General features: G+C 41.2%; 2 protein-coding genes across 5 annotated transcripts; both read right to left on the minus strand.

Annotated features, from left to right (window-relative positions):
- Nucleotides 1-361: 361 nt before the first annotated feature.
- Nucleotides 362-8,693, minus strand: LOC129376610 (microfibril-associated glycoprotein 4-like). Of its 3 annotated transcripts, XM_055056204.1 has the most exons (9): nt 8,595-8,693; nt 8,275-8,525; nt 3,138-3,250; nt 3,001-3,055; nt 2,398-2,556; nt 2,116-2,154; nt 1,739-1,835; nt 1,424-1,594; nt 362-818 (listed from the first exon to the last, which is right to left on the minus strand). In XM_055056204.1, exons 4-9 carry the CDS (start codon nt 3,004-3,006, stop codon nt 565-567), a joined length of 726 nt encoding a protein of 241 aa, XP_054912179.1. In that variant the 5' UTR covers nt 3,007-3,055; nt 3,138-3,250; nt 8,275-8,525; nt 8,595-8,693; the 3' UTR covers nt 362-564. The 3 variants fall into 3 exon arrangements, with proteins under 3 accessions (XP_054912179.1, XP_054912180.1, XP_054912178.1); XM_055056205.1 differs by having other exon boundaries at nt 3,138-3,234; nt 8,275-8,617; XM_055056203.1 differs by having other exon boundaries at nt 8,275-8,617.
- A 2,852-nt stretch (nt 8,694-11,545) lies between these two features.
- Nucleotides 11,546-12,342, minus strand: LOC129376627 (fibrinogen alpha chain-like). Of its 2 annotated transcripts, none has more exons than XM_055056218.1 (3): nt 12,233-12,342; nt 11,741-11,924; nt 11,546-11,668 (listed from the first exon to the last, which is right to left on the minus strand). In XM_055056218.1, exons 1-3 carry the CDS (start codon nt 12,293-12,295, stop codon nt 11,577-11,579), a joined length of 339 nt encoding a protein of 112 aa, XP_054912193.1. In that variant the 5' UTR covers nt 12,296-12,342; the 3' UTR covers nt 11,546-11,576. The 2 variants fall into 2 exon arrangements, with proteins under 2 accessions (XP_054912193.1, XP_054912194.1); XM_055056219.1 differs by having other exon boundaries at nt 12,122-12,342.
- Between the last annotated feature and the right edge of the window lie 1,450 nt (nt 12,343-13,792).

Genomic DNA, 13,792 nt, shown 5'->3' on the forward strand with positions numbered 1-13,792 from the left:
GTCCCGGAGGACAACTACATGTGATCAATGTGTATTGACTTTATTTAAACTAATTACAGGAAAAATAGTTGGGTACAACAAAGTATTTTAAGAAGCTCATTAATTAAACTCATTTTCTTTGTCTAACATCAGATATACTTTATTTTCTCTAGGAGTGACATAAACAGATCATTAAATAGATATAGAGGTTGACATTGACACAGTTGAGCGTAAAATTTAGAATTAAGGAAGATCTAGTTTTTTTTCAGTTAATTGCATTTAACCAAAAGATTTGATTCTAAAATGTTTCCATTTGGCCCAATTTGTGTTTTAAAACTGGCTTATTTTAATTTTTACTTATAAAACAATCCAGACACACAAATATTGCTGCTGGCATCTTATTTATTATCAGAGATAAATTGATTACAGGTAGCAAACTCTCACCAATGATTTAAAGCACAATCAACTGGATTATATTGATTAGTAATCAAGTGAACTTTTGACTCATGTTTGAAGCCAAAAGTTGATGTTTGATTATAAGAAAAAGCAACTCATTATTTTTTGCTGGATGTTTAACCTGCAGATTTACTGGGCAGGACGGATCTTCATGCTGATGCTCTTCAGGGAGTAATTAACTCCCTTCCATTGAACCCAATCCACTCCAACAGCATGGAGTGTGTCATCAGCCCCCCAGCGATAAACCCCATTGGGGTTTGTATAGTGACAACCGTTGTACCAGAAAGCACCGAGAAATTTTTTGGCACAGTTGAAGCTCGACTTGTCCTGGTCTTTGTCAAAGGTGGAAAATTTCATTCCATTTTGATCTGTAAGGCTGTCTCCTGCAGAAATAATAATAGGATACAAAAACTATATGAATAAAACAGACATTCAGTTGAATGCTTAAATAGTGAAAGAAAAAAAAAATCTGCGGGATCTGAAAACAAAATAAAATTGTCATTTTAATATGTAAAAAAAATGCAGGCTTTGTGAAATATTGTTAATATTTTGTGAAATAAATAAAAAGTTATGTTAATCTCTTACTGGGATATTATCAATGAGATCAATTAAATTTACTTTACTCAGGTTTTGTGCTGTTAACTACCAACATCAATCTGTTTCCTTCAGAACCATGAGAACAAACTCTGGATTTAGATATAAATGACACAACACCATTTAATCCAACCAGGGTGGTTTTTATTTTTATTTAATCCTGTAGTTTAGAATAGACTAGCTACAGTAAATTATCTTTATTATTATTATTGTTGTTATTATACACCTGCACTAACACAGGAGTTCCTCAGGGATCCATACTCAATGCCTTGATCTTTACTTTCCAGATCCAGCACAAGTCAAATTATTTCATTTGCCAAGGGATAAACAGTGATGGGCATCATTCCATCCATCCTGTCTAGTAAAGCTTTGATGAGGTTTTCTCATGACTCACCAGCGCCCCCTTTGTTGTTGAAACCGCTTACATGCAGAAGGTAACCCTCACACTCAGCATCGACTTTAAATGAAGAGTAAAGAGCAAACTTTTTGTTTCCTTCAAAGTCCTCCATGTCGACCATCAGTTCATAATTCTGACTCCGTGTCAATTCACGGATGTTATCAAGACCTGCACAGACATGGAAACCATTAAATTTAGATTTTGCATTAAACACCTGGTTAATCTGGGTTTGCAGGAACTGAGTTAAACTATGTTATAAGTAAATAAATAAACCAACCATACATTGACTAACTGTTTAGGTCGGTGTCTCACCCAGCCAGTACTCTCCAGCAGCGTTTCCAAAGCCTCTCTTGTACTCCGCCCAGGGTCTGTAGAAGTTTACAGAGCCATCCATCCTCCTCTGGAAAACCTGGAACAACAAAGGAATCTGATCAAGAAGTGAACAACGTTCTCACTGACACACTCAGGGTGAAAAGGAAGTGGCTTGTACCAACTCTGAATTGGTATCAATAATCAATATTTAACATGACAAACTGATCAAATCTTATCTCAGGCAGGTGAAAATGGAAGGAAAATAAAGACTCTTCTTTCAACAGAACTTGATGTTTGTTGGATGAAATCCCCCAAGAATCCTGAGATGAACCAAGTTGAAGTGTAAACAGAGAGAGTTCATGTAGAGATGGACTCACCGTCCAGCGTCCTCCCTCTGAGTCCATGTCGCAGTAAGCCTTCACACAAACACATTCATGACTTGATGCAGTTTTTATTATGTAATGCAATGTCACACTTTATGTGGAAAAATAAATACTATCAAGAAAGTTCAGTTTCAAACAGTCAGTTTATGTAATGTGTATGAAGATTAAGTAAAAACATCCTCAGCATTGTTAACAGATAAACCTCCAGTCTTGGTCCTGCACAGAACTTTAATCTGGATCTTCATTTTTTATGAACAAACCAAACATAAAGTTCACCTGAACAGCAGATGTAGATCCACTTGGATAGATGATGTAAACTCCACTGGTAAGATTATTATCCTTATTGTAGATGTCATCACAATCACGTGGCAGTTGGTCCTCAGCCGCTTCACAGCTGATCAGCAGTGGAGCCAGGAGGAAGAGAAGTGATAACAGCTGGAAGACAGAACATGACACCTTCTGAACATCATCAGAGAAACTCTGATTAACGTTCATTTAGTCAGATTAAACCTGATCCCTGATCTTGTCCTGCATGTGGCCTGTAAGCTGTGCTGCCAGATTTTCAGTCAGAATTATGCTGAATTCTGCCTTAACAAAGGTTTCTGGTTGGTTTGACCCTCCATTTTTTAACAACTCATTTCATCAGTCCTGTTAACAAATGTTATTTCCAGAGCCAATGATATGCAGGAAGTGTTTAAACAAATGGTAAACATTTACGATGTTGAAAAAGCTCAATGCAAATGTTTAGACTGGAAAATCTTTGGATTAAACCGATAAATATGTTGTGGACGTTTTCCTTTTCATTGTACCGACTATATTCATTATAAAAGTGATAATCGATTCACTTATGAATCTTTATAGGTCAAGACACAAACTTACCTTCATCCTTACTGTTGAATTGGACAAACTGAAAATCTGTAGTCAGTGTGGTTCACTGTTAATATCCAATACAATAAAATAAATTAACTTTAGTGGCCAAACTCAGTTGTAAATGAATTCATTCGTTCATCTCTCACCTGCAGCTGAATGAACTTGATTCCAAACTTCTGCTTCTCCTCTGTGTCTCCGACGTTCAGACTCCGTTATTATATACCTGCTGATGTGTCACCTCACCTTGATGATCAGAAATCTAAATCAAACATCACCTGATGAAAAACATGAGCTTGGCTTCTTCAACTTAAAAATAAATACCGGATCCAGGATCTGGGCTGAGTGTCAATAACACTGGAAGATCAGTGAACCCAAAGAAGATGAGAACAATCATCATGACAGGCTTCCAAGATCTGTTTGCTCTTTTCTCTTATACATATTTGTTCAGTTGTGACATCAGGCCTTTCAGTAAATATGTCTGGGACTGTCATGATGGCTCCAAGCTTCTTAACCCACATGCAAGAACGCAATCAGGTGAGGAAGTTTAGAACAATAATGTTTTATTGAGTCCAGGGTAAAAGGAAAGGGAAGTGAGTTCTGGAACTGATGACCGGACCGTCTGACTGTCAATGAGAGGCTACAGCAGGGGTGTCAAACGTACGTCCCGTGGGCCAGAACCAGCCCGCCGAATGATTTAGTCCGGGCTGGGGTCTAAATGCCCCCAGCCGGACCATTATAATTGAAAAAAACAAACATGCACTTCATTTAATTGAAAATCTGCAATTCCTATATTGTCCACGAGGGGCGCCGTTTTATTCAGAGCAGACATCGGAACTAACAGCAGATGGCAGCACTGAGCTTCAGGTTCTGTAAACAGCTTGATTCTATCACTTTTATTTTGGCCCCGGCAGCCTCAGCAACAACATGTCTGTCAAAAAAGAGAAAGGTAGACACAGAGTGTCGGATTTTAAGAAAACCCGTGTGCCTTGTGTGCCTGCAGCAGGTTTCGGTGCTTAAGGAATACAATATTCGCCTCCACTGTGAAACTCAGCATGGTGAAAAATACAAGCACTTGCAAGGAGAACTGAGAAATCAGAAGATAAATGAAATGTTGACGGTCTGAGGAAACAGCAATCTGTTTTCACCCGGAGTCGAGAGGCCAGTGATGCTGCGGTGAAATTGGATTAGCTAACTGCTAGCCAAATAGCGTTAGCATCAAAGCCTTCCTGTGAGGGAGAGTTCGTCAAGAACTGCATGCTGAAGGCTGCTCAGTTGTGCGTCCTGAGAAGCGACAAGCTTTTGCCAATATTAGCTTGACTAGAAATACCGTCGCAGAAAGAATTTCGGAACTATCGGCAGATTTGGACAACAAGCTCAAACGCAAAACAGAGTAATTTCTGGCATTTTCTGTTGCAATTGATGAGAGAGAGTACTGATGTTGCGGATGTCGCTCAACTGGCCATATTTATTCGTGGAGTTGATGAGACGTTGACTGTCACAGAGGAGTTTCTAGAGTTGGTGCCCATGACCGACACGACATCTGAAGACATTTTGCGCTCCGTTGTTGGAGCGAGTCGGGCTGGACTGGGTCGGGGTGGACTGGGTCGGGGTGGACCGGTCCCGCGCCGTAAGCCTGGCTACTGATGGTGCGCCGTCAATGATTGGGAGAAAGACAGGTGTTGTTCAGAGAGAAAGTACAAGCTGCAAATAAAGGGGGGGAGTTTTGGACATTTCATTGTCTTCTGCATCAGGAAGCATTATACTGCAAGTCGCTAAAATGCACCATGTCATGGAGGTGGTTGTCCGAACTGTTAATTTCATCCGAGCCAGAGCTCTCAGTCATCGTCAGTTTGACAGCCTTCTCAGTGAATGCAACATTACCCATGGTCTACCACACCACACTGAAGTTAGATGGTTAAGCAGAGGCGCTGTGCTGAAGCGCTTCTTTGATCTACGAGGGGAAATTGGACAGTTCATGGAGAAAACAGGTAAACCTGTTAAGGAATTAGAATGCCCGATGTGGCTGCAGGATCTTGCATTTATGGTTGATATCACAGGACACTTGAATAATCTGAACAAAATGTTGCAAGGATGCAAAACAAATTGTAACAGTATTATGACAGCATATGTGCATTCAAGTTAAAGCTGACGTTATGGGAGACGCAGATGGCAAACGGAGACCTGCTCATTTTCCCTGTCTCAGAGACGTGTGTGCAGCATACGTGAACAAAGACACAATTTCAAGGTTGCTGAGTGAGTTTGAGAAACCATTTCAGGTATTTAACGAACTGGAGACAGAAGGCTCAGTTTTTCGCTCACCATTCTCAGTCAGAGCTTGTGATATGCAACTTGAAATCATTGATTTGCAGTGTGATGTGGAATTGAATGACAAATTTGCATCAGTTGGCTTGGACACATTTTACCAGTGTCTCCCAGCAGGCTATCCTAAACTGACAACACTGGCTACAAAAATGTTGTCCATGTTTGGGACTATCTACCTTTGTGAGCAAATTTTCTCACTAATGAACATGAACAAATCAAAGCTGCGCTCAAAGCTCACACATAAACACTTAAATGACTCTGAAATTGGCTGCTGCTCAGGACATGATGCCTGATATTGATGTACTTGTCCAGGCTAAAAGATGCCAAGCACTTGCCACCCCCAACAGAGCCCTGGCCACCCCTACTGCCACCCCACTGGAAATGGTAATTTTAAAATATAATACTTATGAGATGGGCAAAGATTTGCCAGGAAAACTGTAATTTCCGACTGTCCCTGAAGGCAACCCGAAGCCCGACGCTGTTCATTGGTTAAACTGACATGTGGTTCCTGCTTGATCCAAAACACATCAACGGCTTTAGAGTTACACCGTCGAGGAGTTCTGAACATTTTACCGCTCAGCAGTAACCGCTGTTACCTTCCTAATGAGAGGCGGCACTTGTCATACATTTCTAAAAAGAATAAAAATGGTTGTGCACCGCTGCGTAGTGCCTCGTTTATTATATTAGCCCTAGTGCTGGTAGGTGTTTTAGACAGATTCTTTTAACATAATGTTTTAGTGCAAATGCTGCCCTGTAATGTTTATATCTCCCAGCTCTTGCTTGAAATGTGTGGTAAGAATATGTGAAAAACCATTAAGTTTTATAATGACTGAAATGTAAGTTGTCATATGAAAGCTTTGAATTATAACCTCACTAGTTATATTAATTAATTTCATTAATCTATTTTTAATTTAGTATTATTTTAGTTAGCTACAGAAAACTAAAAACTAGTTTAAATGATAGTTAAAATAGTGTCTCTGCCAAACAATCATGGAGTCTAAATACCAGGCTGTCTTACTTTGTGTAGAGCCCAAATGAAGAGAAAAGGGAATATGTCCCAGTTCTTCTTAAAGAGGCAAAAACCAGAACCAGACAGAACCCTGCAGCAGTGACCAGGACCAGACAGAACCCTGCAGCAGTGACCAGGACCAGACAGAACCTGCAGCAGTGACCAGGACCAGACAGAACCCTGCAGCAGTGACCAGGACCAGACAGAACCCCGCAGCAGTGACCGGGGCCAGACAGAACCCTGCAGCAGTGACCAGGACCAGACAGAACCCTACAGCAGTGACCAGAACCAGACAGAACCCTGCAGCAGCGACCAGGACCAGACAGAACCCTGCAGTGACCAGGACCAGACAGAACCCTGCAGCAGTGACCAGGACCATACAGAACCCTGCAGCAGTGACCAGGACCATACAGAACCCTGCAGCAGTGACCAGGACCAGACAGAACCCTGCAGCAGTGACCAGGACCAGACAGAACCCTGCAGCAGTGACCAGGACCAGACAGAACCCTGCAGCAGTGACCAGGACCAGACAGAACCCTGCAGCAGTGACCAGGACCATACAGAACCCTGCAGCAGTGACCAGGACCAGACAGAACCCTGCAGCAGTGACCAACCTGGAGAATCCAGCCAGGAGACTCCAGGCCCAAGTGTATCACCAGCAGGTTAGAGGCTGTGACAGAGAGTTATTAAGTATTAAAATCCAATAAGCCTAATTCTAAAGGTTAGCATGATGCTTTTTGCAGGTTTTATTGTGTCTGTTTATGCATTTCCAATTAAGTTCCAGAGAGAGATGAGAGTGATACAGATTCAGAGTCAGACTCTGGGGAGGAAGACAGTGAAGCAGAAGGAAGTGGCACTGAACTGCCCCCACCCAGCACAACCTATTGCACACCAGAAGCACCTGTTTATTTATTTATTTTTGAGAATTTGTTTTTGGTCATATTCTGGGCTCTGTGTTTACATTTACATGTTCACTGTTCCATAGAGCCATTTAACGTCTTGTTTGGTCTTGGCAAATCTTTGTTAAATAAACCATTTTAATTTGAGTGTGTGCAAGAAAATATTTGTTTCCTTTCGTTCATCATTTGTATATGGACCCCTCTGATAAAGCCTTGCTCACCCTTTAGCCACCCCTTGAAAAAAAGTCTAGCTCCGCCACTGATGCCAAGTTTAAGTGGCAAATACTGAGTGAAACAAAAATTGCAACTTTGATTGTCTGCTAAATTAATTCTATTAAAGTTAGTGTTATTCAGTAACAGATTCACAACAAAACAGTTTTGCTGAGTGAAATATTTGCCATGCATGCAATACATGTTATGTATAAAAGTTTTTCTATATATATTTTATGCATCAGCAAGAAAGGTAACAAATGTACTTAATCAAATGTCTGTTTTAAACAGCTGACACTTAAAATTTCAAATGTGTGAAGTTTGTTAATTTGTTTAAATTGCTTCCCAGATGTAGAAAATTGATTTTAAATCATTTCTTAATTTTTATCTGTTTGATGCATTTTGTCATGCAGGACAGTGTTTGAAGTTCCAAAAACTGTGAATAAATGTTTTGCAACTTTGTACAATCACTGTGATTGTACAAAGTGATACAATCACTTTACAATACAATAATGCATTTAATAATGCATTATTAAATGCATTTAATAATGCACTTTAATAATAAGTGCATTATTAAAGTGCATAATGCACTTAAATAAATGTTTAACTGAGTTAAAGTATTGTTGAAATTGTATATACTTTCCTTAAAAAGTCTGAAGTTATTCATAATATATTTTTGTAAAAGTGAAATTTGTTTAATATAAAGATCAACGAGTCCACTTTCATTAGTTCTATTTAATCTTGCATTGAGTTAATTTGTGCGGCCCCAGTTTGACACCCTGGGCTACAGGATAGCAAGAGGGGTTGAGTGAGTCTCTCCAGGATAAACAGATTCATTCTTACTTGGAGGGTGTGAGTATGGTAGCTGCCAGAGCGCTGGAGGAGATGGCTGGGTTGGAGGGCGGACAGGTAGTAGGCGGTCAGAGTCGGGTCCGACTAGGTCCAGAATAACGAACCTCCAGATGGCGTCGGGCTCGATCAGGGAATCCGGTGGTTTCTTGAAGAAACGTCCAAAACAACGGAGTGGCAGAAGTTGTTCAGGATCCCGGGGCAGACGGCCAACTCGGGGAACAACGAGGAGACGGCGGGTTCACCTGGCGTGAGAAAAACAGGAAGTTAGCTCGGAGAATATCTCAGATGGCCTTTCATGGAACGATCGTTACCAAGATAAAACACTCAGGCAAAGAGGAGTCGTTCCGCCGCTCCTATATACACCCAGACCGTGCCTTCCAAATAAGCTGCAGGTGCGTCAAAGGGGTCGACAAGGCATAACTCCAGGGGCTCTGATTCCTGGCAGCATCTGCTGGATGCCACAGGAAGTAGCAGGTGTTCCAGGGAGACAAAAAAAAAAACAAAAAAAAAACAAAAACAAAAGTAAGAAACAGAAGAAAAAGACACACCCTGACAGGGACCTGGTTCTGTGTCCTGGTACCAGTGTGACCCAACTGTTCAAGCAATGTAAATAAACTGTGATAGTTCAGAAACTATTTATTAAAAACATTTAATTTGGCAAATGAGCTTCATCAGGATGTCTGTTCTAGTTCAGGAATTTGACTGAACACAAACGTTATGTTGTCAACATGTAGGAAGTTCTGAAAGAGGAAACTGATCCACTCCATAAGCTCAGCTCCATCCCCGGCTCCAGTTTCGCCTCCAGTTGCCACTGTCTGCTCGTCTCTAGTTCTGTCTTCACCTCCCACTGCTAAAGCTTACTGGTTTCTCACTGCTACAGCTCCAGGGTTCGGGTTTCCCCTCTGGGACTCGGTTTCCAAGCCGCTCTGTTAGTTCCTGGGCGTCAGGCTGCATGACTGGGTTCCAGGTCAGAACAGCCGGCTTTGGGGAGCCGAGCCGCACAGAAAGTTCCTGCTCCCCAGGCTGCAGAGCTATCCTCTGATAAACACGCTGGTTCCCAGTCCCCAGTAAGTGGGTTCTCCACCCAGTAAGCCCCATCCTGTGCCGCCCTTCTGAGCCCTTTAGTGCAGGGGAGCTCAAACTTTTTGAGACCAAGATCTACTTTTTCTCTCACCAGTCTGCTGTCATGGCCAAGGTTTTGAGAATGATTCAAATGTTAATATTACAAAATCTACTGCTTCAGTTTTATAATGGCAATTTGCATACACTCCAGAATGTTATAAGAGTGATCAGCGTAACAGCAATTAATTGCAAAGTCAATATTTGCCTAGAAAATGAACTTATCCCCAAAACACATTTCAACTTCATTGCAGCCCTGTCTTAAAAGGACCAGCTAACAACGTTTCATTGATTGCTCCATTAACACAGGTGTAGGTGGAGATGAGGACAGGGCTGGAGATCAATCTGTCATGATTAAGTAAGAAGGACACCACTGGACACTTTAAAAAGAGGCTGGTGCTTGGCATCATTGTTTCTCCTCTGTGAACCATAGTTATCTCTAAAGAAACACATGCAGTCATCATTGCACTGCACAAAAATGGCCTAATAGGAAAGAGAATCGCAGCTAGAAAGATTGTGCCTCAGTCAACAATCTATTGTATCATCAAGAACTTCAAGGAGAGAGGTTCCTGGAGAGAAGGAACCTCTCTCCTTGTTGCTAAAAAGGCTCCAGGCGCCCAAGAAAGACCAGCAAGCACCAGTACCGTCTCTTAAAAGTGTTTCAGCTGCGGGATCGGGCTGCCAGCAGTGCAGAGCTTGCTCAGGAATGGCAGCAGGCAGGTGTGAGTGCATCTGCACGCACTGTGAGGCAGAGACTCTCGGAGCAAGGCCTGGTCTCAAGGAGGGCAGCAAAGAAGCCACTTCTCTCCAGGAAAAACATCAGGGAGACTGATATTCTGCAAAACGTGCAGGGAGTGGACTGCTGAGGACTGGGGTGAAGTCATTTTCTCTGATGAATCCCTTTCCGATTGTTTGGGACATCTGGAAAACGGTTTGTTCGGAGAAGACGAGGTGAGCGCTACCACCAGTCTTGTCTCATGCCAACTGTAAAGCATCCTGAAACCATTCATGTGTGGGGTTGCTTCTCAGCCAAGGGAGTCGGCTCTCTCAGTCTTACCTAAAAACACAGCCATGAATAAAGAATGGTACCAGAATGTCCTCCGAGAGCAACTTCCCAACCGTCCAAGATCAGTTTGGTGATGAACAATGCCTTTTCCAGCATGATGGAGCACCTTGCCATAAAGCAAAGGTGATATCTAACTGGCTCAGGGAACAAAACATAGAGAGTTTGGGTCCATGGCCTGGAAACTCCCCTGATCTTAATCCCATTGAAAACTTGTGGTCAATTATCAAGAGACGGGTGGACAAAGAAAACCTAGGAATTCTGACAAAATGCAAGCATTGATTGTGCAAGAATGGACTGCTATCAGTCAGGATTTAGTCCAGAAGTTGATTGAGAGCATGGCAGGGAGAATTGCAGAGGTCCTGAAGAAGAGGGGTCAACACTGTGTTACAAAAACTGGTATGAGGAGGTGAGATCTGTCCAGGGTTCATGCAGAAAACAGATCATAACGGGCCTGAGAGACTGAAGTAATCTTGTATTATGATTCAATGTTGATTATGGGAATATGTATTATGTTATATATCATGTAAAAGTGTTGATGATGATTATGAAGTGAGTAAATTCTGAAGTTGTTTATAAACCAGTTAAACAGGAAATCACAACTGAATGTGTTATCATACCGAATCAAAATGATAAGTATTAAGGAGTAATGACTGAAGGAATGTATTAATCATGATTATGTTGATAAAGTTATGATTCTGTTTAACATATAAAAGACTGAAATCAGAATAATGGTGAAATAGGGACAGGCTTTGGGTGCAGAGAGAAAAGCTTTTTACAAGTTCTGGTGAAGAGGGAACAGGCCTGGTCTGAATGTATTCTGGGAAATCAGCCAGGAACCTATAATTTAATCAAACCAGAGCAGAAGGGAGCAACTGATGACCAAATATGGAAGAACGGGGAGTCTGGTATGAGGTAATCACATACTTATAAATTTCTGTCAAAAAGAAAAACTTCTCAGTTTTAACTGTAAAACCTTCAGAACAAAATGTCTAATTTTCCTTTCACTTGAAAAACTTGCGCAGCTGCATTTCTTGTCTGTTTTGTTGCATCCTCGCCTCTGTTCGATGCATTTCCTCCACCTGTTTCCTCACATGGCTCCTCAACTCCTTCACTTCTGTGCCAGAAATCGAGATCGCTGTCGTAGCTCTCCGAGGTTCTTGGCCAGTTTGTCGGCACTTTCCACAAACTTCAGTTCTGAAACTAAACACAAAATCCAGCTTTATGTTATTTATTCCAAAAAGCCTAAACTGAAGACTTTGTGTGAATCTTAACTGTATCTGTTGACCATGACTCTGCGGTTGGAGTTGTAGATGTGCGTCATCTCCGTCATGGACTTCTCCAGTGCGATTTCATAAAGACTCGACTTTTGACAGAACATGTGCAGCTTTTTCTCCACATCACTTTCCATTTGTGACATCAAACCCTGCAGCCTGCAGCCAGACGGGCATTTGGAGACCTGAGGAGGAGGAGATGAGAGCTGGATGTGAGAAAGTTGGGGCCAATGGCTCCTAACAGAAAGAAAACACTGATCCAGTTAAAGGTGGAGCACCACAAGGCTCTATCCGTGGTCCTGCATTATTCTTTAGTCATAAAAAGGATTATCAATAAATTAAAGGATATTTACTAGAAACAAATCTTTAGAAACAAACCTACCACTTTCAGTTGCCAGTAACTACACATCTATTTCATTTCACAGTTATTGATCTGTTTAAAACTGATCAATAACTGCTTAAAGGAGCACTTCCTCAGACTCAGACTTCTCACCCAATCATCATCTGAACACAGAGAGAGATGCGATCCAGTTGAGCACTGTTGCATCCTGTACATGCTGGTGCCACTTGCAGAGTGGCGGCCATCTTGTTTCTGCTGTTTGAACCTCTGGCACACTAAAGAGGAAGAGAAAAACAAGGCAGAGGTCGGTTTGTGTTTGACAAGCCAGGAGGTCAAACAGAACGAAGGAGATAGCCGTGTTTGTTTTTGTCTCTTGTTCAGACCAGAAGGACCTTTGGACCAGTCAAAGATCCTGTTGAACCTTTTCAGTATTTGATTTGCATTTATATAACATGTTTTTTTCCATCCTTATCTTATTAGAACATTAAAACACAACATGCAACTTCATAAACTTGTTTGAGACAAAATGTGACATAGAAACAAATTTTACTTTCTCAGTCGCCTGCAGCTTTCACAGCAATAAAGAACATAAAGACATTCACTTATTGTATACTTCAACACTAAAGCGAACACCTGCAGTTTCATGTACTTCCTGCCACAAAATACTAATAATTAGTATATCTTGACTCATGTTTACATTTAGTTTATAACAGAGATGCAGCTTCAGTTGAACCATTTTATTTACATTTTTTAAGAAAGTGCATCTTTTTCTCTCCCATTTTTGACAAAGATTTGACTCTTTAGAGAATATTGCTTACATTTTTATATGAAAGTCTTGGATCTTTTCATTTTTTTATTTAAAAAGTGCTGCATTTTATAAAGGATCTCATTTTAAAATGATATCCATAAATAGACTATATGGTATATTTTTAAACATTATGTTCTCATTCTTTCTTGTGATTTTGTAAGAATATAATTCAGTGTACATCCAGTATGGCTTAACTTCAGGAATACTTTAAGAAGCACATTAGCTTCGGCTGATTTTATTTGCATTATTAACACATTAGAGTTTCTGTAACTGTACAGTTTCAAAATGTTGCCTTTAAAGTTTTTAAGTTGGAAAAAACAAGACAACGAACAGCAGTTAGGACTAAATCCTAACTGATAGCAGTCCATTCTTGCACAATCAATGCTTGCATTTTGTCAGAATTCCTAGGTTTTCTTTGTCCACCCGTCTCTTGATAATTGACCACAAGTTTTCAATGGGATTAAGATCAGGGGAGTTTCCAGGCCATGGACCCAAACTCTCTATGTTTTGTTCCCTGAGCCAGTTAGATATCACCTTTGCTTTATGGCAAGGTGCTCCATCATGCTGGAAAAGCATTGTTCATCACCAAACTGATCTTGGACGGTTGGGAGAAGTTGCTCTCGGAGGACATTCTGGTACCATTCTTTATTCATGGCTGTGTTTTTAGGTAAGACTGAGAGAGCCGACTCCCTTGGCTGAGAAGCAACCCCACACATGAATGGTTTCAGGATGCTTTACAGTTGGCATGAGACAAGACTGGTGGTAGCGCTCACCTCGTCTTCTCCGAACAAACCGTTTTCCAGATGTCCCAAACAATCGGAAAGGGGATTCATCAGAGAAAATGACTTCACCCCAGTCCTCAGCAGTCCACTCCCTGCACGTTTTGCAGAATATCAGTCTCCCTG

Source organism: Poeciliopsis prolifica, unplaced genomic scaffold (genome assembly GCF_027474105.1).
Source record: "Poeciliopsis prolifica strain line A6 unplaced genomic scaffold, Auburn_PproV2 SCAFFOLD044, whole genome shotgun sequence".
In the NCBI taxonomy this organism is placed as follows: domain Eukaryota; kingdom Metazoa; phylum Chordata; class Actinopteri; order Cyprinodontiformes; family Poeciliidae; genus Poeciliopsis; species Poeciliopsis prolifica.

What these genes read in the sequence shown, in the direction of transcription:
- LOC129376610 (XM_055056204.1), bottom strand. An exon ending in GATCTACATCTGCTGTTCAG is followed by an intron (nt 2,155 to 2,397) that starts GTGAACTTTATG and finishes GTTTGTGTGAAG; the next exon opens with GCTTACTGCGACATGGACTC. An exon ending in CAGAGGGAGGACGCTGGACG is followed by an intron (nt 1,836 to 2,115) that starts GTGAGTCCATCT and finishes TTGTTGTTCCAG; the next exon opens with GTTTTCCAGAGGAGGATGGA.
- LOC129376627 (XM_055056218.1), bottom strand. Translation starts at nt 12,295, where the DNA reads ATGTACAGGATGCAACAGTGCTCAACTGGATCGCATCTCTCTCTGTGT. An exon ending in TGTGTTCAGATGATGATTGG is followed by an intron (nt 11,925 to 12,232) that starts GTGAGAAGTCTG and finishes CCTCCTCCTCAG; the next exon opens with GTCTCCAAATGCCCGTCTGG. An exon ending in AGTCATGGTCAACAGATACA is followed by an intron (nt 11,669 to 11,740) that starts GTTAAGATTCAC and finishes TTTTGTGTTTAG; the next exon opens with TTTCAGAACTGAAGTTTGTG.